This window comes from Leptosomus discolor, chromosome 5 (assembly GCF_034619465.1).
Source record: "Leptosomus discolor isolate bLepDis1 chromosome 5, bLepDis1.hap2, whole genome shotgun sequence".
Taxonomy (NCBI): domain Eukaryota; kingdom Metazoa; phylum Chordata; class Aves; order Leptosomiformes; family Leptosomidae; genus Leptosomus; species Leptosomus discolor.
This window is the reverse complement of record NC_141395.1, coordinates 67,097,138-67,122,998: the sequence shown is the minus strand read 5'-3', so window position 1 is coordinate 67,122,998 and position 25,861 is coordinate 67,097,138. Positions and strand designations below refer to the sequence as shown.

The 25,861-nt window shown below is 46.6% G+C and overlaps 1 protein-coding gene across 1 annotated transcript in view; it reads left to right on the top strand.

The window, feature by feature from the left end:
- The first annotated feature begins 352 nt into the window (after positions 1-352).
- EXT1 (exostosin glycosyltransferase 1) overlaps positions 353-25,861 on the top strand; it is a 181,306-nt gene continuing 155,797 nt past the window's right edge. Inside the window, exon 1 of the mRNA XM_086465402.1 lies at positions 353-1,305. Coding sequence (XP_086321528.1) covers positions 353-1,305 — 953 coding nt within the window. The remainder of the gene's footprint in view (positions 1,306-25,861) is intronic.

Genomic DNA, 25,861 nt, shown 5'->3' with positions numbered 1-25,861 from the left:
GAGCGTGGCGGAGGAGAGGGCAGGCAGCGGCGGGAAGGCGGGAGCGGGGCTGCCCCGGTGCCCGCCCCGCGCGGGGGGCCGGCCCCTGAGTGCATGCGGGGCGCCCCGCCGGGCCGCCGCCGGCCCGCCGCCGCCCGCCGCCCCTGAGAGACCGGCGGGGAGAAAGTTGCGGCGGTCGCCCACATGCGCGGCCCCGGCCGGCGGCTTGGGGAACGGCGCCGAGCGGAGGTGGGCGAAGAGAGTTTGAAGCGCTCGCCGGCGGGAAGATGGCGGAGCGGAGCTGAGAGCGGCGCCCGGCGAGCTCGGGCCGCCCCCGCCTTCCTCCGCAGCCCCCCGGACCCCCGCCGGACACATGCAGGCCAAAAAACGCTACCTGGCGCTGCTCTTCGTCGGCATCTGTCTCGCCGTGCTGCTCTGGCCGGGAGACGTGCGGCTGTGGGAGGCCCGGCACCCGCCGCCCGGTAGCCGGCATGGCCCGCCCCCGCGCCCCGGCGCCGAGCGGCCCTGGCCCCGCTTCCCCGACGCCCTGCGGCCCTTCGCGCCCGCCGAGCGGCCGGGCCCCGAGGGCGGCGGCGGGCGCGTCTCCCCCCGGCAGCGGCGGGACGCCAGCGCCGGCCTCTACCGCGGGCGCCGCTGCCGCATGGAGTCCTGCTTCGACTTCGCCCAGTGCCGGAAAAACGGCTTCAAGGTCTACGTCTACCCGCAGCAGAAGGGGGAGAAGATCGCCGAGAGCTACCAGAACGTCCTGGCCGCCATCGAGGGCTCCCGCTTCTACACCTCTGACCCCGGGCAGGCCTGCCTCTTCGTCCTCAGCCTGGACACGCTGGACCGGGACCAGCTCTCCCCCCAGTACGTGCACAACCTCCGCTCCAAGGTGCAGAGCCTCCACCTGTGGAACAATGGCAGAAACCACCTGATTTTTAATTTATACTCTGGCACCTGGCCCGACTACACCGAGGATGTGGGGTTTGACATCGGCCAGGCCATGCTGGCCAAAGCCAGCATCAGTACTGAAAACTTCAGACCCAACTTTGACGTTTCTATCCCGCTCTTTTCTAAGGATCATCCTAGGACAGGAGGGGAGAAGGGATTTTTGAGGTTTAACACCATCCCTCCTCTCAGGAAGTACATGTTGGTATTCAAGGGGAAAAGGTACCTGACGGGGATAGGGTCAGACACCAGGAATGCCTTATATCACGTCCATAACGGAGAGGATGTTGTCCTCCTGACCACCTGCAAGCATGGCAAAGACTGGCAAAAGCACAAGGATTCGCGCTGCGACCGAGACAACGCCGAATACGAAAAGTAAGTGAGCGGCGCCCCTTCCCCGTCCGTGCGTCCCCGGGGCAGGCCGGCGTGCCCGGTCCCGCAGGCGGCCCCGGCCGCCGGGCAGATGTGGGCAGATGCGTGCCGAGGCGCTGGCGGCTGCCCGCGGGCCGGAGGCAAGTCACCATCTCTCCTTCGGGCGGGTCAGTCGCTCCTGCTGTTCCCGGCGAGGCTGCCGGCTGGCTCGGTGCTGCCCCGGCCGAGGGAGCCGGCGGGGAGGCATCCCGCAAGCCGTGGCGTTGCTCGCCCGGGGACCGGTGACCTGGATCCGCAGCCCTGTGGCTTCGCAAACGCGGCCAGCAGGAAAGATGCTGCTGGAGGATGCTCTGGCGTTTGGCGCTGCCCCGCGTCCCCCGGCGCCTCTCGGGGTCGGTACCCTGCCCCGAGACAAAGTTCGTGCGAGTCCTCAGCCCTCGCCAATGCGGGTTAGTTGCTGAGAGTGGTTGCTGGATGCTCTCTCCAAAAAATCACTGCCTGGTGTCTGGCCAGTGCCTGTGTACCTCCATAGACGAGGCAGTAACTTGCCTTGCCTTCTTTTTCCTCTCTGTTCGCACCGACGCAGCATCAGTAAAGAGAGGAAAAAGAGACGCTGACTGTGTTCACGTCCTGTGTCTGAGTTTCTGGTGGATGAGGATACACCATTGCTGCGAGCACAGTGTGTGTTTTCTATGAATGCTTGGTTTCTTGGCTTTCCCCGATTTTTGTTTGTTGGTAATGTAACTGTGTAGCCAAATTTTGTGTCGCTGTGGTGCTGCCCTTGTCTTCCAGTCTGCTTTTCAGGTTTGTATACATAGCTGCTGGGAAAATCGCTTCCTGGGAATTACCTCCAGGACTGCGATGCTGACTAAGCCCTTTGCAACTGATTAGTTCATTTAAATTCCGACCACTGCTACGTTTGCTGCAGAGTAGGTGTCTATATATGAAGTTTTTCACATGAGAATGTTTCCCGTCTAGCGGGAGTTAGACGCTGAATTAAAACAGACCAGCCGTATAGCGCTGAGTAGCGCGTGGTGGAGCTGCACTGAGGGCTGCCAACGGCTGGAGGGGTTTGCAATGCACAGAGGAACGTGGGTGGAAAAATACTCCTGGAGAGCAGTCGGGAAGAAACTACGGTGGCATTAAAGCTGATCAAAATTTCCAGCTGGCTGCCTGTTTCTCCACCGAAACTATCCACAGGGGATTGGGAGAGACCGGGAAGGTCAGCACTGCAACGCCGTCTGCCTGGGCGAACTCTGCTCACCCTCTGGTTATTGTAAATGTGCCGCAGAGGGGGAGGAAACAGCAGTGCAAATACTTGGTGGATTTTTAATCCCATTCACTTTCAGAAAACTGATGTGCGAGGGATGAAATGATGCACGTGGAAGCGATACAGCGGCAGTACCGAGCGATCAGTAGAGATACTAAGCTAAGCCCGTGGTATTCATAACCTGGGAGTCCCTTTGGCTTGTCATCTCCTTTAGGAATATTTTCTGGGAAGGAAGAAGAGAGACCCGACAATTGTAGCCTTGCAGGCTGTGCTGGGTTTTTGGCGTAGATCTCAAGAGTTGGAGCAAATTTACAGATAGGAAAAGTCCTGGTTATTTGCTGTGTTCTACAGCATGTGTGCTGTTGAGTTGTCATAAAGACAAACATACCCGCCCGTGGTTTGATGTGACTAGGGCCGTATTTTTTTTTACAGCTCTGCCATTTGGTCTAATAGAAGATAGACCTCTCCCTGTAAGTTCTGTCCCTCCTAAAGTGTCCTTGCTGCTTACTTTGTAGTGAAGGGTCCAGATAACAACCGTCAGGAGATACGGACGCATGAACCCAACTGGTACATTGTGCTATTCGTATAAAAACCATACTTGCTGCTAAGATGCTGCCGTGTCTGGGGTGGTGTATGGGATCTTCAGCATTTGTTGCAACGCTGCTGTTAAAGACAGGAAGTAAAACAAGATGATTAAAAGAAAATAAAATTACTCCAAGAACTGAGGTAGGCTGAATCTGAGGCAGGCTGAATCTCTGCTTGGGCCGCTGAGATGAACGGGCTCGCTCCGGCGAACAACTGCAGATGCTGAAGGTTTTTACCTGGCGTCTTCTCTGAGCGAGCGCACCTGCCAGAGCGTGCTGCTGCCCCTTCGCACGCCCGCTGCGGTGCCGATTCACAGCAAAGTGTGCCATCTGCTGATCTCCCGGCACCGCGTCCTGCGGTGCCCTGCGCTCGCTCGCTCTCCCGTGCAGCTATGGACCACGCCTGGCGCTCCGCTCCCTTTATAAAGTCCGACAAGGTCACGTCCCCAGGGTAGTGCAGTGGCGGTCAGCCCGCTGAAATGCTCCTGTGCTGATGTGTAACCCAGGTGTGAAAGCTGGAGGAGGGACTCTGCTGTTCACCCCACCTAAAGCAGCATCCGATCGTGAATGAGGCTGTAGTGCTTGGGGAAGGAAATGGCTCTAAATGCAGCTGGGCCTTGGAAGCTGCATGCAGGGCTGCTCTCATGGGGCTTTTTGGGCTTGGATTTAACAATGTGTCCTCAAGGTTTCAATAAAAAAGAAGAAAAATGCGTTCTCCAAGATACATTTATTTGTGTATGTGTATAGAGTTGGGAAAGTCGCATATCACACTCTTTGCCGGTTTTCCATCCCCTGCTGTGACACATGATTTGAGTTCGTGTGGAAAGCAGGAGCATGGAGAGCTGGCCCGAGATACCGGTCCTTGCCAGCGTGAACGGTGAATGATTGGCTCTAGGTAGAGGCCTTGCCGAGCCAGGTAAATTTTAAAACGTGGTCATCTCATGTCAGCAGCGTGGTAGTGTTGTGTTGCACTTGGTGCCAGTGCACAATGCAAGTTAGTTGTGATGGGGTTTCATCTACGGCACAACGTTCGGTGTTGGGTTTGAACGAGGTCCACCTGTCCGCAGGATGTGCGGCTTCCTCTCTAGGAGATTGGAAAAGCTGAGAAAGGTGACTTCCTGACCTGTGGGCAATGCGTAGAGTGCCTTACTTCACTGGGAGGAAGGAGGGAAGGGCATGTGCTTATTTGACTGTCTCCCCGAATTGTATTGAAAGATGCGTCTGTATGTTACAGCTAATTAATTTTCATCCCAGTTATGCATCTGAGCAGATAAAGCTGATGCAGACTAAAACGAATTGCATTATCATGATTAGACCACTAGCAAACAGGATGTAAAGGAAAACAAAGAGAAACTGTAGTTTCTTTATGGTGCCCTTGACTGTTAAAGTTGGCCTTTGTCACCCAGCGCTAGGGCAGCGGGGCTTTCTGAATTCCTCCATGGTAGAATTTCAGCATCAAGCTTCTTGTTTCACAAAGGGTTAAGCGAATAAACAGTGCTGCTGCTGAAGTTTGAAGACAGCCTCTTAAATATTTAATGACAGTCTAAATATATACATATGTACAATGTGTTTTAAACAAAGGCAGAATTCATGTACAGGCTTAACTGGTTCCAAATAATTACTTTTTGGAAGGTAATATAAATGATTATGGATACCGAAAGAAATGGAGGAATGTGATGTTCTAGTAAAGCCAGATGCAGAGAAGAGATTTGCACCGAAATGGGGATCTTTCTAGTAGGGTAAATAATGTTGTCTGTGGTGTATCCCCTGATCTACAACAACCCAGCCCTTGGAAGATGGAGAGTGTGATGGTATCCAAAAACATAAGGTCTCATCAAAAGCTCATTCAAGGAGGCTTTTTGCTTACATCTGTGCAGGATAGCTGAATTTAATGATGGTGGTGAAACAAAGGGGTAAAACAGATAATGGACGAGGTTGAAGAGAGCAGGATGGAAAAGGGGAAGTGAGCAAAAACCGTATTTTTGGAGAAATGTGGACTTACAGTGGAGGACAACTAGTGTAGCAAGGTGTTCTTTATAGACTTAAGTTTTTCACCTAGTCAGTCCTCAGCTTGCATGATCAAGACTGAACTGAGAAAGGCAGGCAAAACGCGCAGGAGCTCAGGAGGTGGGACTCGTTCTGCAGGAGGAGGTTGGAGGCGTGTGGTTGAGGAGGAGCCTATGGAAGGACCTACCTGGGGCTGTTGGGCGCTGGCAGAAGGAGAGCGCAACAGCACACTGCATGCTTATGCCTGTGAGACATCTCTGCAGGGCAAGTGACAGCATTGCGCAGGGTAATGTATGTACTTTTACGTGTGAAAACACCCAGCCGAATATTTTCATTGATCTCTGGTACCAAGTAGGTTTACTTGGTGTGCGCTGTACTGGTGGAACGTCTGTCAATCACAGCTGAACCTCCTACCCGTGAAAATGCTGTCCTGAACAAAGGTTACAGTCGTGCAATAAGCACAGAATGGGAAGAAAGACAACTTTTAGTTTCACTTCCTTCCCATGAGGAATAGAATACACATATAAAAAAAGAAGTGGTAGGTACAGGCACTAGGGATGACTTTGCTGCTCACGGGACTGGCACGAAAACATGAAGTAAGGCTTAGGCATGCCCGTCCGACATGTGATGATAATCTTGCTGGTGCATACGCATGTATGTGCATGTTTGGAACAGAGGTGATATTCTTGTATTTTCAACATACTAAGCTTCAGTGTATTGTATTGAAATATAAATATAAATACCACACTTAATCACTTACTGAATTATTTTTGGAATTATTTAAAAGCCTTCACAAGTCAGCAGCTCCTTTGCAGCTATTTAGGATAGAAATTGCCCAGGTTCAGCATGGCCGTTGTCTGGGACATCTGAACTGAGATGGGAGCCAGTTTGTGTATCTTGTGTATCCCCAGGCTGCTTCAGGAGCTTGGATGAAACTCAAGAACTACTGAGAGAGCTTGGGCATTTTCCCAGAGTATCCTGGCTCCTGTAGAGACCTATCCCCACCAGACTGCTATTTTATTTTAATATCAATTTTCAAGAAGCTGGAAATATGCCTGTTTTACAATGCATTTATTCCAAAACGCAGTAAGCAGGTAAATAACAAAGCTTTAATGTACGTCTGAGAAATATGGGATTTGCTCCATCGTGTTCCTCCTCCCGCTCTCTGTATGTATTGCGAAGTGTCCTTATGTGCCTATCGATGCTGATTTAATGCAAGTAGTGCCCTGGGGGGGTAGGAGCTTCCACCTGGGAGGCTCCGGGCTGATGCCCTGGCAGGAGCTGGGAGCAAGGGTGACAGGAGCACCCCTGAGCTCACGGCCAGCGGTGCAGTCCTCAGCCTGGCCGTTTGCACCAGGCTCTTCCCTCTCGGAAAAGGGGTGGAGAGGGTGGACATATGTGCACGAGTGTATTTCCCCGTGCGAGCAGTGCCAAGCGCTGCAGCATGTGTGGCCGGGTGTGTAGGGTCAGGCACTGGCAGAGGAGCCCACCCTACCCGTGGGCCTTAAACCAGGCACCCTCCTAACCTCAAGTAATTAAGTTTTCTTGTGGGGCGAGTTATTATTCTAATTGCTTGCCCCAGGCTTTTCTGCATCTTTCTGTGAAGCATCTCACACAAGGCTCTGTGGTGACAAAGCATTACAGTAGATAGCTGATCTGGTCCGGAGCAGGCATTTTCTGTGTGCAGAAACGTAAGTGCTTTCACAGCTGGAGGGGCTCTGCTTTTATTTTTCCTGCCTAGGAAAACTCTTCTAGGATAATTTATTGATAAATAATTATCACTAAAGAGATGCTTGACAATAGAACAGAACTGAAACCCAAAAATTATCTGAGTTTAATTTTAAGCAGAATTAATCCTGAAACAGGTAGTTTGAAGGGTTTGTTGAACCCAGGTCAGAACTGAGCTAAAAGTAATGTATCCAGCTACCTGTTTGGGAAGACGAGCCCCTGCTGTGCCCCCAGCGAGGCACCCTCAGCAAGAATGTGCTGCAGAGCATCCCACAGTGCCTGTGCCTTCTCATCTTCCCTGGCTGGGCTTTGCATAGGGAAAATGCCAACTTATTCAGGACTTTTTGTACCAGCCTAAGGTGAGCTTCACTGAACTGCTCCTACGGGAGAGGGATGGCCAGATTTGGGGTTCTCCTGGGGGCTTGTGTGCTGCTGCCTGCTACTCCCCGCTGCATTGAGGGTGTTCCCAGCTGTGGTCCTCTTTGCATCTGTGCGGCTCTGAAGTGGTGCATCTCCCCGGGAGGATGGGATTGAATGAGGGGAGTTTCAGCTCAAGACAAACAGAGCAAAAAAGGCTACTGGTTTGGCTCTGCTGGAAATAATCCTTTTGCCCCACATACAGCTCTGGAACAGCCCACTGGAAAGTAAACCGGCAGCCGCTTGCAGGAGAGGGAGGTAAATGAAGCTGGTCGGCATGAAGCACTTATTTACTCAACAGATGTGAGGCAAGAGAATGTGCTGTAATCTGATGACTTCTGGAGTATTATCTATGATTGTTTTCCCTTTCTCTCTGCAGGGTTTCTTTCAGAAAATCCACAGAGTTTTGTGGTCTTGGGTAAACAAACGGTTTTACTAACCAGAGAAAAATAATCGGTAGGTGCGTAGATAGCTGTCTGGCCTGTGAAGGGAGTGAAATGCTGTGTTGTGTGCTGCTAAGGCGACTGACTTCTCAAGGACTTGGCTATATCTAGATGGTGATGCAAGATACATACTCCTGTCCCATGTCGTATGGAGATTAGTTCAGCATGTGGGAGTGTGTGAGTATAACTTCAGTATATGTTTAAGGTTCTGCAGCTTTCCACATTGCCAAGTATTTTGGGACGTATAGGTTTCAAAGCCGCCTCATACGATGAGCAGTAGGTTTGTTCCCTCTCTTTTGTTCATCCAGATATGCTGTGCTTTTACATAAGGTTTTGTGTTGCTCTTTTTTAATCCAAATTTCAGGAGGAAATAGGACGTATATCATCACTGTCTTGCCCTTAATTTAGCAGCCACCTCGATCAACTTGAGGGAGTGTCAATGCAATGTAATGCTGATACAACTCATCCCCACATCTCCGGAGAAGGCAGGGAGGGAGATGGGGCAGGAGGAGCCTGCGGCACCAGGCATGCACAGGGGCGATTAAAGATCCAGGCTGGAGTCATCATTTCTTCCACTTATGGAGCAAATTATGATTTATAACAGCTGACACCCATGCATTGGAAGAAACCGAAGAGCGTGCTTAGAGCAGTCCCTGTCCAGTATTACAGCGTGGGTGCCATGGCGCCTGGGAGGTGGTTTGGAAGCAGAGAGGTGGGAGATCAGCACGTTGCAGTGGTGCAGGAGAAACTAGTTTAAGGAGTGAATTCCAAATGAGAACAAAAGAGAGGAGATTTGTCTCACATGAGAAGAGGGAAATAATGCTTTAAGAAATAAAGGCCCTATCTCAGCAAAATGTTGTGCCTAACTGCTTTGCTGGGAAAAAACTGGTGTGAGTGCTGATAGGCTGGTGGCTTTCCAGACACAACCTGACTTCCTAAAGTGTTGTAGTTTCTTAGAATAAGAAAACATAACTTTAAGCCAGTCAGGAGGTTAGGCCTCCTCAGTTTTTTGGGTGGTATAGTGCTGTCTGCTTAGCAAGGATGCAGACAGGGTGATAAGCGGGTGTTCCCTGAAAGATGTTGGCTAAATCAGGCTCCCATTTCATGTTGCAGTAAGACAGACTGGTCCATGCTCCTGCAGTCCCTGGGTGAAGTGTGGTGCTGGAAGGGCTGTCACAAGAGCTCCTGCCTTCTCCTGCCTGTAGCACACGTGGTCTCGGGACTGCAGTCAGACGGCCAGGCTTGCCATTGTAGTTACGTTTCCATACACCTTTAAAATGGGGAAGAACGCTTTACTTTCTCTAAGCATTTTTGGGGGTTACTTTAGTGCTTTATGTTTTCGAGAAAGTGCTGTCTAAAACTGAAATATTATTCAGTAATGTCTTCTGTACCCTCTTCTCGGGAAGCATGAGTGGGTGTAGGTCTAAATTGTGACTTTCCAATAAAAGGTGATAGTTGTCCGAAGCAGCATAAAGCAGCTCTTCTCTGTGTATACGGGGGCAGGGGGGAGATCCCCACAAAAGCATTTTTTGGGGTTTGACAATTGTTCTAGTTGGGATATGTGGTCACGTTTGGTATATGACCCTTTTAACTCTCCTTACTTCACTCGGACACTACCGAAGGCCACCACTTTCCCAGGTGCTGAAGCACTGCCTTTTCTTATCACTCCTCCAAGGGCTCTTGCTGTGCAATTTGCTAACAGCAAATTCAGTAAAGCTATTCTGCCTTAAGTTGACTTTTTTTCCCCTTGATGGTTGCTAGTCCAGAAATATATGAAAACGAAATAATTCCTGGGTTCCTAAGTGAATTTCCCTTTCGTTCACTTTTTTCCTTCTAATATACGCTTTGTGTTTGTGAATGAAACAGAATTATGGCTAATTTAGTTGATTGGCTGTGAAACAAAAGTATTCAATGCTAAGAATGGGAAATGAGAAGGCCTTTCTGAAATGTTACTTCTTTGCATAATTGTAATAGATTATAATTATACAGTGGGGTGTTTAGCAGTGGATTTGCTGTAAACACGGTCATGGGAAATGTCTCGTTACTCACTTGTGTCGGTTCGAGTCCCAGGGCGGTCCTGTTGATGGCTGTACCAGCATCTCTAACGACATTTTCTCTTTGGGCAGGGTGGCGTGTTACAGAAAATGCTATCTCCAGTTCCCCTCCCAGCCCTTCCCACAAAATTACCGCTGGTCAATATGGCCGTGTCAGACCATTGACAGAGATCAATAAGATCAATCATTCTTCAGCTCCTAAACAAAATTGAGAGTGTGATGCTGACAGGCTCTGTGTAGCAATACTGGCAGTGATTCCTATATAGAAAATGCATACCATAACATTTGCAAAGTGTATGTGGGGACGCTGTCCCGTTAATCATTAGCTCTCTGAGGCTGTAAAAAGGAGCATGATATAAATGGTTTCCTACAACTGCAGTATGTTGTATGACCCCTACAGCTGTCAGGCTAATGGAGAACATCACCTGCCCAACAGTGGTGCTGGAGAGGGGTGAGCATTGGCAGAGTTTGATTAGGAATCCTGATTTTCTTCATTCTCCTAGAAGATCTTGACTTCTGATACTGTTTTATGCCCCGCGAATAATTACAGACATTTTATTGCAATGCTAGAATTCTGGTGCAATCAGGTAGTTCAGTGTGTAACTGCTAGAAAGCCCATCAAACTTGTAGTTGCTGTAGTCTGCAAGAATAAAATCAGAGGCTGCTTCTAAAAATGAGAACCTTTATCTGAAAGGAAGGACAAATCTTTGTTTATAATGTCTGAATGTATATCTCCGAAGGCTTGTTTGAGTGTGTCTGCTCGTAGACTCAATCAGCTGCTTCAGGAAGATAAACACATAAATGTTTCAACTCCTCGATTTGCCACCAACCATTGTGCTGTGTGCTAGCAGATTTTTCTTTTAATTAAATATAATTTATCTAATCCTAATGGGAGAGATAATTGTAGGATTTATTTTTTAATACTGCGATTTCAGAATTATTTTATAAAGAAGAGTAACATTTTCCCCCTTAAGGGCTGTTTAGAAACAAGCAAGCAAAATAAAAAAACAAAGTACACTTTGCTAAAAGTAATAAATCTCAGACAAGAAGCAAAAAAAAACATCTGATATGTTGGAGCTGCAATAAAGCTGAAAATTAATCATCAGTAAGTTGGTGCTGCAAGAGAGTGAATGCATTATGGATTTGAGGAGATGCCTATAGCTTATTAAATGTCAGCAAATTTTAGCATAAGCAACAGAGAACCCTGATCAGAAAATGTAAAACAGTGCAACCTGCAGTTGGAAGATCCAGTGCCACAAAGGATGTGGGAATCGTGTACGGTGGAAACGTAAGAACGTGCTTTGCAAGATCAGGGTCTGCAATTACATGCTAAACTCCTTTAGGTGCTGATCGGAGGGATTTAAACATTTCAGTAAGGTATGACAGTAGTCTCAGGGAGGGATTTATTGTACTGTAAAACCTTTGCATGAGAAGGTATGTATGACTGTTTAAAATAATTTAAAACAAATAACATCCCTTCACCCTCCCACTCTATCTCACGCTTTTTTCCCTAAAACTGAAAGGTAAGACTACTACTTGAATTGTAATGGAATAATATATCAAGTGAGTGATCACATCAGGCATGGACACTTACCAAATCACAGCGAGATAACTGTGAATAACCCTCTAGTTTCAACAATTTGCATGGCCATTAACAATTGATGGGTTTCCCTTAGAACCGCATTATCTATGGCAGCGGGATCTGTTCCTGTGCACCACTCCTGCATACTAAGTGCCAGAGAAATTCTCAAAAGTGAGGGTAATAAAAAGTCTGATAGCAGCAAAGTGAATGAAGCAGGTAGGAATTTCAAGGCGACATTTTTTGAAGGTGGGGAAATATTTCAGGTGATCATGCATTTTCATAACCGCTCTCTCCCCCTTCTCTGCCTATTTTTTTTAACTACAATTCTGCAAGTTTTAATTTAAGATGGTGTTAGGTTTTCCCTTTGCTCCTTGGCGTCGTCTCAGGCTTGATGGTTGGTCTGGCATGTGGATGAGTTTAAGAAAGATTTTAAAATATATTTTGGTTTTTTGGATTGGACATGTGTCTTGAGGAGCTTTTATGCATATTTGACAAAAGATAAAACTGGTGCTAAATTTAGCAGTCCTACGTTGCTGGGTGGCTCTTTCATGGGATTGATTTTGAGCAGGTGTCAAAGATGTGCTTTCCTTATGAGAATCATGCCACCATTTAAATAAACATGCAACACATCCCTTATTTCTAGTGCTTTCATCTCTGGCTGACAGAACGTCAGATCTTTCCAGATTCTTCCATCAAGTTGACTTTTCCAGCTCCAAATCTCTTTTCTCTCTCTCTTTTTATTTCTCTTTCTCGCCCTCTTCCCTCTCCCCCTTTCTTTTCACGATGCTGTTGTTGTGTCGAGATTAAAGTGAAGCGGCGGTGGGGAAGGCTCGGATAATCAAAGTGTGCAAGCGGCTGGAGCTGTGTGAAGGCAGGTGGGTGACACATCAAAGCTGGTGGGTATGGACACTTGCTGTTCTCACCTCTTCTCGTGAATAACCCCCCAGCTGTAAACACGAGTTCTTGGGGTTAATTTGTGAGCTCACACATACGCAATGAGATTACTGTTCTATGCCCTTCCCAAAATTTAATTGCGGAGAATGGTAATAAAGTCTTAGCTTTGTTCCTTGGAAGATGGCTTCTGTAGACGTGGCGTGTTGAGAGATAAGTACCCGAGTTGTCAATGGCAGGAGGTGGTCATTTACCTTCAGCTAAGAACAACCCAGCACCTTATTGTCCCATTTGCCCGTAAATGCCGTTTCTGGGTTGCTATGGGTAAGCTCAGGAGAACTGGAAGATCTGAGCAGCACCTGGTTGCCACTGGCTGGGCCTCGTGTGGGCAGAGACCCAGTGTGTGCTGTCTTGGCCAAGGTACCCGTGGCCTGGGCAGGCAGCTGCCCCTCGCCCGGCCACATGCAGGAGCTGCTCCCCTAGCTGTGCGTCCCTCTGAGGTGCCCTCAGCTCAGGTGAAGCCCCGAATCCCCGCCCGTCTCTCTGTACATGCCTCTTTACGTGGAGCTAGCCTTGGGCCTGGCTGTTTTCTTAGCTGCCACCTCTGCCCACGTTGCCCTCTCCCCAAACCCTGCTTTGTCTTTGCTATGGAGCTCAGAGATTGAGCATGTCTGGATAGACTCTTGCTCTATATTCATGCAAAGAGATCCTGGTCCTTGTCTTAACTGTTTGCTCTGAAGGTGTAAAAAAATTATTGCACTTCACACCTGCCATCTTTTGCAGGACTCTTCTTCACTGCCCTCAGCCTGCCGGTGTCCATCTCGGTTCCTGCTGCTGAGAACCAAAATAACCAGTAGAGCCATTAGGACACAAGTCTCTTGGCTTTGTGCATTGAAACATCAGTTAACTGCGATGAAAACAGGTTTTCAGCTTTTGTTCTGTTAGTTTTTTTCTGGCAGCCTATAATAATAGTCCTTTCTAGCAAAAAGGGTTCTTTATTTTTTCATTTTTAATGAAAAATCTTTCTGACACAGGTCATAGTAAAATAATTAACAGTGAAATTGTCTATGTTGTTTGTGTATAAAACTGGAGATCTGAACATTAGAGATATTGGTGTGATCCCAGGTTGCCCTGTTGGTGTAGTTACTGGTTATAGCACTAGTTCTTACTTAGTTTAACTTTAGTCTCAGGGTAACCGTGTTTTACAATAATCAATGCACTGATTACTATAATTGCATTTTGTGGTACCATGGTCTTATAATTAGCTGACTGAGCTAATAAAGCATGGAATCTAATGAATATTTGTAAACAAACTTCATTAGGAAGTAGTTTCAGAATAGGCACCGGTGGAGGATAATAGGGGAGACCCATCCTTAATTTCGATGATTACAACAGATGGAAACCTGGAAATGAATAGCAAAGCGTGGAAACCATCCCACTGCTACTTACCTTGAGTCTACTGCTGCACCATGACTTCCCCTCTTTAAAAAAAAAAAATCCTTCTAGAAAAAGGCTCCTCACTCCAGTGGGATCCTGCGTACACAATTCCAGTCTCTTTTGTAGAACATGAAAGCATTATCAGGCATGATGTTGAAAACTGGATTTACAATGTGGGGCTGGTATCGGCCTTGAGTAAGAAGTGTCTATTGTCACCCCATGACTGAATCTTAATGCAATTAAAATGAAAAAAGAAACCACCATTGAAAATGGGAAATAGATTTCCTAGTGGTGCCTCTGGGTGGATGGATGGCTGACATCTGGCTGTTGCTGGCAAGTTAGCTGTGTTTTACTGTCCTTGAGGAACTGTGTCCTATTTTTGCTGTTGTATTGGGTATGCTTTGTGTGCCTTCCTCTGCATGTGTCCCTGTGTTTCAGATGAGCGATCCTTGTCTCAGGTGTGGCGTCTGGTCCTGCACACTCTGTCAGGCCATTTGGGAACGTGTTGTGTGAGTCTGGCAAGTTAACAGTTGAAGGATCTGGCCCATTTTGGATGGTTGCTTTATTTTATGGTGACCAGGAATCCTTTTGCATCTCCTTGCCTTCTTTCCCCTCTTCCCCCATCTTTAAGCTACTTTTAATTACAGCTTTTCCTGGCTGAGTGAGTCTATGTGTGTCTCTTTAACAGAAGTAGCATTAAAACTTGCCACCTCCCCCACTGTTTTTAAGCTTTTGGTTATCTGCAAAGTTTGGTATTAATTTTTCAGGGAAATGCATACATAGGGGAGCCTTGCTCGAAGAGCACCAGCCCTGAGCAATAGGCTCATGAGTGGCTGCAGCAGGAGCTCGGAGGGGAGAGGGTCTTTCAGCAGCTACAGTTCATGCATTTGCTCCCTACCTGCTGGTTTCAAACAGTATTAATTTTTATGCATTTATTGTGTTTAATTAAAAGCAGGGCTGCTTACAGCAGAGATTCCTTCCCCCCCCCCCCCCCCCCCAAACGCAACAAAATAGGCATCTGGTATTTGTTTTGTATAACCCAGTCCTCATAAAATGAAGAGTAATAAAACATAATTATCTGTAAAGGCTCGTTTTATAAGCCTAAGAATGAGCTCGTTTCTGCCTTGTTTTGGTCTATTTGTAAGATAAAGGATGCCTTTGTATGGTTTTAGCCCCTCTCCAAATCAGTAGAGAATCGGTTATTACAGTGTTTTAGACCCTGGTGTAAAGTAGTGTGAGTGCACACACAGGATGGCACTGGTGGATCTCTAGGGGTGGGAAGAGGCTTTTTCTGTTCCTTTTGGAAAGTTTTCCCTTCCAAACAATGGGCTTTATTTGGAAGCTTTGTTAAAGTAAGAGGGAGAAAAGTCTGTGGGCTACGCAAACTAGGTCAGCATTTCTGAGCTATGGGCCTTAAAGTTGGGTTTGAGCCCTTTCTGCACGCTGCTTATCCTTGGCAGCGTGAAGGACAGTGACAAGCATCCATGTTTGTGCTTGGATGTGTGCGAGGACTCTCTGATTTGGCCCTTGTTGCTTTTTTGACAGACCTTAACTGCTTCCGTATCTTCATCTCTTCGGAGCGTTGCTGGCTTAATCCACCTCCAGTCTGGTCATCAGGACTCCCAGCACAGGATTCAGCAGTTTTGAAGAGCTAATTATCATTTCACCTTAGATTTGCTGTTTGCTATTTGTTTGTAAGGCAGTATGCCTCTTTGCTTCCCTTCAGCTTGCTGGAACCCTGCAAAAGCCCTTCCTGCAACCACAGGTTAGCAGGTTTTTTTTTCTGGGAAAAAGTGAACCTAGATCATTTAAACCAATTAGATGTTAAAGTGAGACGTGCGAGTGGCTTATGGCTATTCTAAAGGTAAAGTGTGGAAACCAAATCATTTTAGAAAACTCAGTCTAAGCCTATTGTATGTTTATTTTCCTTTAAAATAGTAATAATCAAAAAACCACTTTTTTGTCATGAAAACTAAAAGCTGTGGGGCTGCACGGCACCTTCAGCTCCAGGGTGCTTTGGAATATATTTGCTTTGACCCTTTTCTTTGCACGATTGATTAAAGTGATAGAAGAGGAAATGCAGCTTCGCTCAGCTTTTATGTGAATTGTAGCCTTTTCAAAAGCAGGTATGACTTAGGTATTGCTTTCTCTCTGCAAGGCGAGCCTTCTAATTTTGAATCTTGATTAGCAGTTGCTTTTGTTCTTCCGGGAGTCTCAGAAACAATGGGGTTGGGAGCACGTAACAAATTGCTAAATGATACCCTTGCAGAGAGAGAAATCTCCCCCTCTTGAAGTGCCTCACTCCCTGCATCTTCCGTTCTGCGAAGAGGCTGTAATGATGCAGCCCTGGGCACGGTGCCCCGCTGCTGGGGCTAGGAGATGCTCCCCCAGCAAGTCCTGCTCCCTGGGCAGCAGTGGTGCCCAGGCACGGCCAGCTGCTGAGCTGCCGCTGCCCTATGTTGGAGTCCTTTCCTTGAAATTGGGGTTTTTTTGTCCTCTTACCTAGGGATACTGGTGCAATTTGCACATTGTTGGCTTTAGTTGTTGTGGCTGCTTTGGGTCTTTAGTCAGTGGATGGCCAGCAGCAGCAGGTGAGGTGTTAGGAGGCACCCGGCTGCTTTATGTGAGCTTACATTATTTTCCCTGGCCACAAGTCTTTAATCTATTCAAATAGAAGCCTGCCCTCCTCCAGAGGAGCAGAGGATGGGTGCCAGATTACAGGCTGATGTGTAAATGTGTCCTTTTGCAGCAAAGTCTCGGGTCACATGTGAGCTAAATGTGCCATGTATGTCAGAGGCTGCAGAGTTCAGCTGCAAGTCAAATGGTCCAAGATGTTTGACAGCCCCCCACACTGTATGATGTTCCACTTAGTTTTTCATGCAAGGTCTGGGATTTCTTCATTATTTTTGTTTTCAGGGGTATTGTTTCTCTCATGTGTAGAGCTGGCAGGTATCTCCCTGGAAAGTCTACTGGCCCTTAATTAGCGTCTGCAAAATGTTCGGAGACCAGTGTTGCTTTGCATTCACAACAACAGAGTTGTATTTAAAAGTTTGGGTAGCTTCTGATTCAGACTCCTCATTTCTCCAGAATAAATGGGTTTCACTTCAGCAGTGTAAATGTGTTGGAGGGGAAACAACCCCCCCAAGGCACTAGCTTCAGTTGTGCTATCGGTGTGACATGGACTCATTTTTTCTCTTTCCCATTGTGTGCAGAGTGGTGGCATTGGGTGCATTTTCTTTTAAATGTGACATAAAGTGAAATCCTGTTATTTGAGCACATTCTGTGCCACTCATCTTCAAAATATCTAGGCAACCTTTATGTAGATGACACTTAACTCAAACTCTTGCATCATTATGAGTGTGGTCCTGTGAAGAGAAGTAGGGTGAAAAAGGGAGGGAAGAAAGAGCTGGCTTGAACTCACTTTGGGCAGCTTGAGTCACTTGTGAGACTCTGTAGGAAGTACAATACACCGAAGATCTCTGCTCCCATACACTTAAACCCTCTACTTCAAACTATTCTGTGTTCTTCCTTTGGGCTTGGGCAGGTAGGCGGATCTCCTGGCTGTGCTCGAGTTGACGGTAGAGCTTCCAGGAAAGGGGGATATCAGGACTTCCATAATCTGTCACCAAGCAGTGGGATTCCTTGTGTCATTCTCCACTCCAGGCTCAGGAGGATGAGTGCTCCAAAATGTCTGCAGCTGCAGCCCTAGGAGGCATGTGTGTTCAGAAACCTTTTGAGTTCAGTTGTGCTTCCCAGAAACCAACAGCTGAATGGGAGGCTCAGAAGACTTGGAGAGGAAGCCACCTTTGCTCTGTTAGTTTGCTTTCAACGCCCCTGAGGAAGAAGTGAAGATTATCAGAGGAGATTCTTTGAATAGGGACATGTCTGTGGGGTTAGGTGTGACCATGACCCATCAACGGTTCAGGCAAAGCAGTCATCACTACCACAGCAGTGTGATCTCCATTTGGGAATTGCTCTCTGAAGCCAAAGCCACTCAGATATGCTGCACAGCGAGCAATGTGGCCCCAGACTTTGTGGCAAGCTGGGTGTCATCTCTTAGAGTAGTTCTGGCTTTGTTAGATCAGGCAGGCATCCTCCAGGCCGGTGTAAACGCCACACCACATACTGTGGCTGGTTTGGCAGAAATGTGATTTGTGTCCTTGTGCTTAATACTAACTGAATTGAGGCTGCCCGCTGGTCAGCAGCGTGCATGTTGGTATTAAGGAGCATGTCGGTGGTGTAGGTCAGTGTAGTTGGCCTGTGGTTTGATCAGAAAACTCGTACTCCCTGTTCAGCTGTGGTTTGACAGCAGTGGGGCTTGGTTATCCTGTTACCATCCCTCGTGGATGGGGCAAGCAGCATGTCCCCAGCCCGTGGTGCGGTGTGGATGGTTCCTGCCGCTTTTGCGTTGGCACTGACACTACTCTGATCCCACTGCTGGGATCTTGTGCCAGCTCCACAAGCTCAGCTGGCTTCCTGGCATGGGGTGATAACATCTGGATGAACACCAGTGAGTGCAAGGAAGAAGGTGGGAATGCTTGGATGGGGCGGTTGTGGAGGACAGGGGGTATTACCTGGCTACCCCCAGCAGAGACCAGTTAAGGCTGTTGTGGGTCTGTCATCCAGGTGTTGCAGAGCTGGACATTGGTCTCCTGCAGTAGAGGGAATGTTTTAGGAAAAATCCTTTGTGTTGGTAAAGAATTGCCTGCATACCTTAGGATCAATTTAGTTGCAATTGATTTAGCTTCACTTACAGCTTTTTACTTTAAATCTTTGGGCCAAACCCATTGCAAGGGAAAGAAAAGCTGCCTTTTGTTGTTTGTTTTGTTTTCCTATTGCTTTTAGATAGAGAAGCCTCTGCCTGTTACTGGAAGTCTCTTTTAATGGCAGAGTTCGACGTGACCAGACATTCCCTGCTGCCTTGAAACACCCCACCTTGGCTGTGTGATCTGCATGGACCATGACTGATGTTTGTGTAACTCAGAACATCAAGCCCTGCATTTTTTTTTAATTAGCTCATGGCTTTCTTATGAAAACACAACAGAACAACCTCCCGGCCCCTCAACATGCAAGCATACACAAACCTCGCTTTGCTCCACTTGCCCTGGCCTGGCGCTTTTCACTACATGCTGTGCTCCCCATACAACTCTCAAAGGATGGGACGTTTGGAGGACTGGTTTCAGAAGACTGGTATTGTGTTTTGAGGAGTTAAAATGTTGGGTGTCTGTGACTTACATTTGCTGGGAGGTGATTCCCTTGGGGCCTTGTTGCATTCATGGTGTCAGCCCAAAAATCCATGACCTCAGCAGCATCTTCCCGCATGCAGGTGGGCCGGCCCAAATGAGGAGGCTGAGCTGGCGGCGGGAGGGACGGGAGGCACCGTACACCATTGTTGCCCCAAGTGCTTGGGTTTTGGGAGATGGCGGCCCCAGGCAGCTCACCGAGGTTGCCTGGGAAAGCCGGTGCAGAACAGAAAATGAAGCTCAGGTTTCTCAGACTCCCGTTGCCAGATTCCCTTCCTCATCCTCATGTTGCCCCTCTAGTCTTTATCAATAGTTGAGCCTGAGTGTCTAGCAATAGCAGGATAGTGAGCATAGCTGTTTCTTAGGGGGGATGCTGAAAGGGAAAAGTTGGGAATGGCCTGGACGAATATTTAAAGTGTGGGGAGGAAGAAACCAGATTTCTGTGTTTGAATGCTTTGGGCAGTAAAAGAAAGTTTCCTGTCACAAGGCAAGACAATTATGTTTGTAGCCAGAGGTTGGATTTTTTTGGGGTTTGTTTGTTTGTTTGTTTGTTTTTTTCTGCTGTGTGATTCCTTGTGAGACTTGTGGGGTCAGCGGGGAGAAATCACATGCACTAAACCGAAAATCATACTGTAATTGGATACAGTGCATGGTATTGCTAGTAATGTATGCATAAATAGAGACTCCAGCACTCAGCTCTTCCGTGGAAGACAGGTCTTCTATATTTATCAGGTTTTGCTATTTTTGTAATGTGCCATGTTACACTGTTGTTAAAAAAAAAGGAGTATCTGCATTGGTCCTTAAGTATTATTGTTGCCTCATTCTGGGATCAATTGTACCAGACCTTTCTCATTGACTCTGACCTCACCGCATTTAAAGAGCTGGAAGTTACAAGTATTTCTTGCCTACAGGAGCACAGAAACAGTGACATCAGAGTTTCTGTTGATCGTCTCCTTTTCTATAGCATTGCTTTCTTCTGCTTGGAGGAGGTCTCCATTTCCTACTGAAGCCTCCAGGAGCAGCTGCCAGTATGGATTCCCTATAGGACCAGGATGACAGTCTGCAAGGAGGACTTGCTAGCAGAGGCAGCGGGCGGCTCTTCAGCTCACCGTGCAGCTTGGCTGATTGCAGTTAAGCTGGCAGGGTCAATTAACAGAATAATAAGTCTGTGGAATGTGAAGAAAGAAATAGAATATATACTTTCAAAAATGCACTCTTTTAAAATAGTACCTACCTCGTAAAAGTGTGAAAGTAGTTTTTACTTAGACATAGCCCCGAAGTAAAAAAAGAAGAACCAGTCTGCTGTGCCATGCAGTGTAGTAAGCAGAGCTGAGAGTTTTGTTTTCTTCAGTGCCGTTTCAGCTGAGCAATTTTGCTGTACATTAGCTTCTTTGTCTGCAAGATGGGGTTACTGAGTTTTTTAGAAGTGATTCATGATCCTCAGATTAAAGGTATCACATAAAGCTAGTTCTGTTCCTAAACGGGGGATTTTGGGTTAGCTTTTGCTAATGTTTTATATGTATGTAAAGCTGTGCTCCTGGAAGTGGAAAAAATAGCATGGGATATTTCTGATTTCTTTTTTCAGATAAGTTTTTGTCTTTCTAAGGCTGCGTCCAGAGCGATTCATAAGTTGCCTTCGTAGTTACGTAGGAAATGGTGAAAGTCTAGATTATTTTTTTAATGGGATTTACACTTCCAGGCACACTGATTATTTCAAGATAAGGGACATATTTAACAGTAAGACAGGGTTGGTGAGACAGGGAGTGCTTGGTTAAGTCTTATTATTGATAGGCCAGCTGTATATATAATCTTGACTTAATTTCCCTACTACAAAAAGCTAAAACTACCATCTTGGACCTCATGATTAAGAACAGATTTGCCTGTAGTGAGGATGCTGCTGGTAAGTATCCCCATGCAATGATATTTCTTTATTTGACCTCATGTTCATGGGTTGGTCATGAAAGCTGAGATGGATATTGACTACTCTAATCTTGACTATGTGCTTAATTACAGGGCAGCAAGGGTCAAGCGGGTAGCGTTTCGAGTAGTTGGTGTGGAGAATAAAGCAATGTGGTAAACTGAGCCCTGGTAGTTCACTTGGGACAGTGCGGTGGGTTGCTATTACATTATGGTGGAAGAAGCTGCCAAGTGAATACTACTGTACAATTAAGTGGGGCTGTTAACAGCATGACTGAGCCAATTCATTAACGACAATGGTGTATTCTTGTATCTGCTTTCCCTTACAACTGCTGGGTGAAGATACTCAGGGGAAACAAGACCAGTGAGAAGAAGGCAGGAGGAAAGGAGACTCTGAAGATCTGGTGCAGATGCAGTGACTTTCTTTAGGCCTTTGTTCTCTGAGTCACCTGAAACGCAGCCGTTCCTGGACAGGTTTTATGGAAACCTGGCAGTTTGCTGTCAGAGCAATGTACTCCTGATGAAACATCTTCATGTAGAGGCTGTTTCTGTGCATCTGCTTGTTTGGTGGGTTGGAAAGAAGTGGAGGAAAGGACAGAGTTACTTCTGTCAGGTGGAGGCTTCTGTGCAAAGTGACTGAATCAAGGCAGTGGATATCCTTTGGCAGAGGATGTTCTCAGTTACTGGTGTTTTCACAGGCAAGTATCAGTAAAATGCAGGGGTGTTTCAGATAGAAAAATTCAGAGACAAAGGTGCCATCTTTGGGGTTTCAAAGGAAAGCCAAAATGAAGAGATGGAGGCTGTGGGCACTGCAGTATTTCAGACGTATAGTCTGACCCATTTCTGTTCATGATTATCAGTGTCTTTGTTAGGAATTAGTCTGTTGCAGGACCTTGTAATTTTTGGAGTTAGTGGAAGACCCTAAAGCAACCTGCTGTTATAAAGTAGTAGCAGGAGTGGCTTAGAAAAAAAACAAAGTAAATTTTGTTTTAAACAGTAAAATACACCCCTGTAGTAAGAGGTATATTCACGACCAAGGGTGTGAAAGCCTATGCTTCCTACTGTGGAAAAAAAATGGTCTCTGGTTGAGCTGAGCCGGGGTGTGCGAGATGGCCTCTGCCCTTCTGGGGTGGGTCAGCTCCAGGGCTGGATGTGTCCTGGATGGGACGTCTGCTGGGCATCAAGAGAAGCAAGGCGAGCTTCAGGGAGACATCAAGGGGGTAAATGTTGTGTGTGAAAGCCCAAGGGTGGAAAGAGGGGGAGAATTAAGAATTTGCAGAGCAGTGCTACATCTTTGAGTGCAACAACTTTTTCTTCCCTCTCCGCTCTGTTTCTTCCTGTATTTGCTGGAAGGAGGGTTACACTGTTTTCATTTGGGTAGGAGGAGGTGAGAAGGTTACTCTCAATTGTTAAGGTGAGATACAAACTGTAAACCACATGGACAACCACACAGTTGAAACAAACACAGCTGCACCAGAGATGCTCACCATGGCTTGAAACACAGCCATGTTCAGCTGGAGGGTTTCTGTGTGAGGGCATTTGAGTCTGGCACCTCAATTCAAAACCAAACCAAATCTGAGAGCTGCCAGTGCTGGATGGTGCACCACAAGCACATGATTTCAAAGCACAAATCTGGTGTGAACTTACTCCACTGATCCAAATTTCCTTAGAAACCCAAACAAAACACCAAAGTGTGGTGATTTGAGGTAGACCTGGCAGGGTTTGTGCTGAGCAAGCTGTCCACTGGATTATCCTCACTCGGATCAGGTGCCGTCTCACCTGAAACTGGTGTGAAACTAGGATGGAGGCAGAGGGGAAGCAGCCAGTGGGGAGGTACTCGCCCCACTGCAGGATCCCTGGGCGTTGCAGCCGGGCCATGGGGAAAGCCCAGTGCTGACGGGGCCCTGAACTTTAGCAAATGACTCTGGTTTGAAGAGCATGATTTTACTTTAAATATGGTAAAAGTGGTGTGCGAGATGTGCTTTTAAATAGAGTCTGTTTGTCTCCTGTCCCTTCGGAGGAGAGTTTATGTCTGTGTAATCATGTAAGCAAAATTGTCTTATCTTCTGTCTCCCTCCCATTATGTGAATTTTATATTATGTGCTTATTTCTTTTAGGGATTTTTTTTTTTTTTGTACAAAGAATCAGGCATGGTTGCATCGGGAAGCAGGTGTTGTGGTGGTATTTGAGACGCTTCGCTGCTACATGGGATGGGAGATGCAGGCAGCAGGCAGGGCAGTGGAGGCAGAGCCGATGCAGACAGGGAAGAAGTGCCCAGGATGGGGCAGCACTGCCGCTGGGGGCTTTTGTAACCTATCTGGAGGAGGTCCTCAGTGCACTGCTCAGTGTTGCTGCACCAAGAGTTCAGTGGTGGTTGAAGCTTTGACATAAATGATGTCTCGGAGGGAAGATGTAAAGATGAGGCGTTGCCTGCTTTCTGTCCCTGTGGAAGGGATCAGGTCAGGCAGCAGCCCGAGCCTCAGCTTCTGGAGACTGAGACATCCAAAGCATGTCATCTTCTGTGGTATTAAAATGCAGTGCTTCAAAGTGTCTCACAACACCAAGGTTTGTTAAACACTGCAGCAGAGGAGGCTGGGAAGTGCTGAGGTGACTCTGTATGTGCTTTTGGGTAACAGAGCACAAATAGGATGCTTTGTAAATTCCCCCCGCCCCCCCCCCCCCCCCGTTCTTTCCTTTATATATGTGTGTGTGTGTGTGAATACTTGTTACTGAAATAAACTCTGAAGCATGTTTGGACACTACATCTGACAAACGGTGACTCCTTTCTTCCTAGTGACAAATGCTGTCTATGTTTTCACTCCGCTTTTTTTTTTGGTTATTTCCCAAAGGCTGATCCGACATGCAGTGCACGTTTTCCCTGTTAAATTGTGCCCTGGAAGTTTTGACCTCTAGCATTTCATAGTAGCTTGTAAATTATGTATGGAAATGTTCTGTATTGTTAATCGTATGAACTCCATGGAGATGGGGTGTGTGAGTTGCTCAATTTGGTACCGAGCTTGGGAATGTTTCCCTGTTCCTCCCAAAACTTACAGCATCACGCTATTTTACACTCACTTACTGTATTGCAGATAACTTTTGTCTGTGCATGCAGAAAACCTAGAGTTGCTCTTAGCCAGATTAAAATAATGGATCACTTGAAAGAATATTGCCTAGTATTTATTGCTGCTCACCAGAGGATAATTTCAATAAGAATTTATCATATTTATTCAGCAGCAGACTAATAAATTCAGATTTGTTTAAACAAAGACTCGAGGAAGAACCTGCTAAATGCTTACAGTTATATTCATTGCAGGCATAAGCTACTCCATTTCACTCAATGTACTTGTACCTGCTTATGTCACCAATTAATTTGGCTCTTAATACCTTATTTTCAGCACTTCACTTTCTTTCCTCTGGGTACTGCAAGTCATGTTCATCCCTGATGTAAGTCTATTGTGGATAATGGCATCTCTGATGCTTTCTGGCTTTGGATGAGTTTGATTTGTTGTTGTGGCAAAGTCTAGATACAGAAAAACACTATTGCAGGAAAGAGTGATCTAATATGATGAACTTGAATCCGGGAAGGTCTTGAATACAAATTCTCCTGTGCTGTGTCTCTGGCTTTGAAGAGTTCACCAGGTCTGTCTTTTTTCCCCTCATTTAAAACCAGGCTCAATACCTACCATGTGAAAGGTTCTGCGATTTAGTACCTGTACAATGTTTGTGTATGGAAAGTGTGTGCAAGTACATTAGTAGTTTGAGATTTTTGTTGCGAGATAGTCTAAAAATGAAGAAACCAGGAAGGAAATCGGTGGCCCAACAATGACTGCGAGTGCACATGGAACAGGTGAGGCGTACGTATTGATGTAGTAACAGCATAAAGCTACATGGTCTTCTGGCATACCTTGTTCTACTTGTGTTGGGCGTCACTTCGAAGCCAAATGGATGCTCTTAAAAATAAAAGCTTTCACCCAAACTGAAATTTCTTGCCCCAAAGTTAAATTTGCAAAGCCATGTCCTATGCAGGAATGGGAATACTCTTGAGTCGGTCAAGTGTGTTATATCTGGTGATGTCCACATTTTTCTCTGTTATGGAGGGGGCTGTATGTGATTTGAGTGACTGTACATATTCAGAACTGATGTGCAGACCATGTTTTTTATTTACACACAAACACACACACACACACACACACACACATATTTTTAATGGAATTGAATACACTGTGAGTTTCTCTCTTCTGCTGGTTACCATCCCACCAACTCACCCTCCTTCCTTTGCATTTAATCATCTTTACAATTAGGCCACTGCAAACTCTCTGAAATAACATGTGGCTTGTATGTTACCTGTGAAAACCAAACAAACTCACACAGATTGAAGAGTTGGTCTTACAGAGCACAGGCACTACAAACGGAAAGCTCAGCAGGTGAAACACAGTGGGTTTCACAGGCTTCATTCACGACAGTTTCATATATCCCTTTGTCAGACCTAGCCATAGCAGTGAGAAGAGCAACAAGCCAACCCAGGAGTCCTGCTTCCCTTTCTGTGCTGGGCAGGGTTTAACCACTGCTCGTGCTCCACAGGAGAGTTCAGGGTTCACAAAAGACCATGACAACTTGGAAAGCTCCACCACGGTGAAAGTCTGGTGTTTGGACCTGCAGAATATGGAGGGTTAATGATGTTCAGGAGGAAAATGCGTTGGTGATGGCAACCTTTTCTATGTAAAATAAAGCCAAGGAATGCCATGGTTATTAATCTAAAAGGGCCCACTAACAGTTGCTGGCTTTGTGGGAAATGTTTGCATGTGTTGGTGGTTTCTTTTCCATCACAAATGGATTTTTCTGTGTCCTGGGAGTGAATCATGATTTTTTTTTCCCCCCAGTTTTACTTTTTCATTAAAAAGTAAAAGAGAGGAAACCTTTTTATACAAGTGGTAGGAAAGCTGAGCATGCCATAAGAGATAAATAACCAGTACAGATTAATTGAAC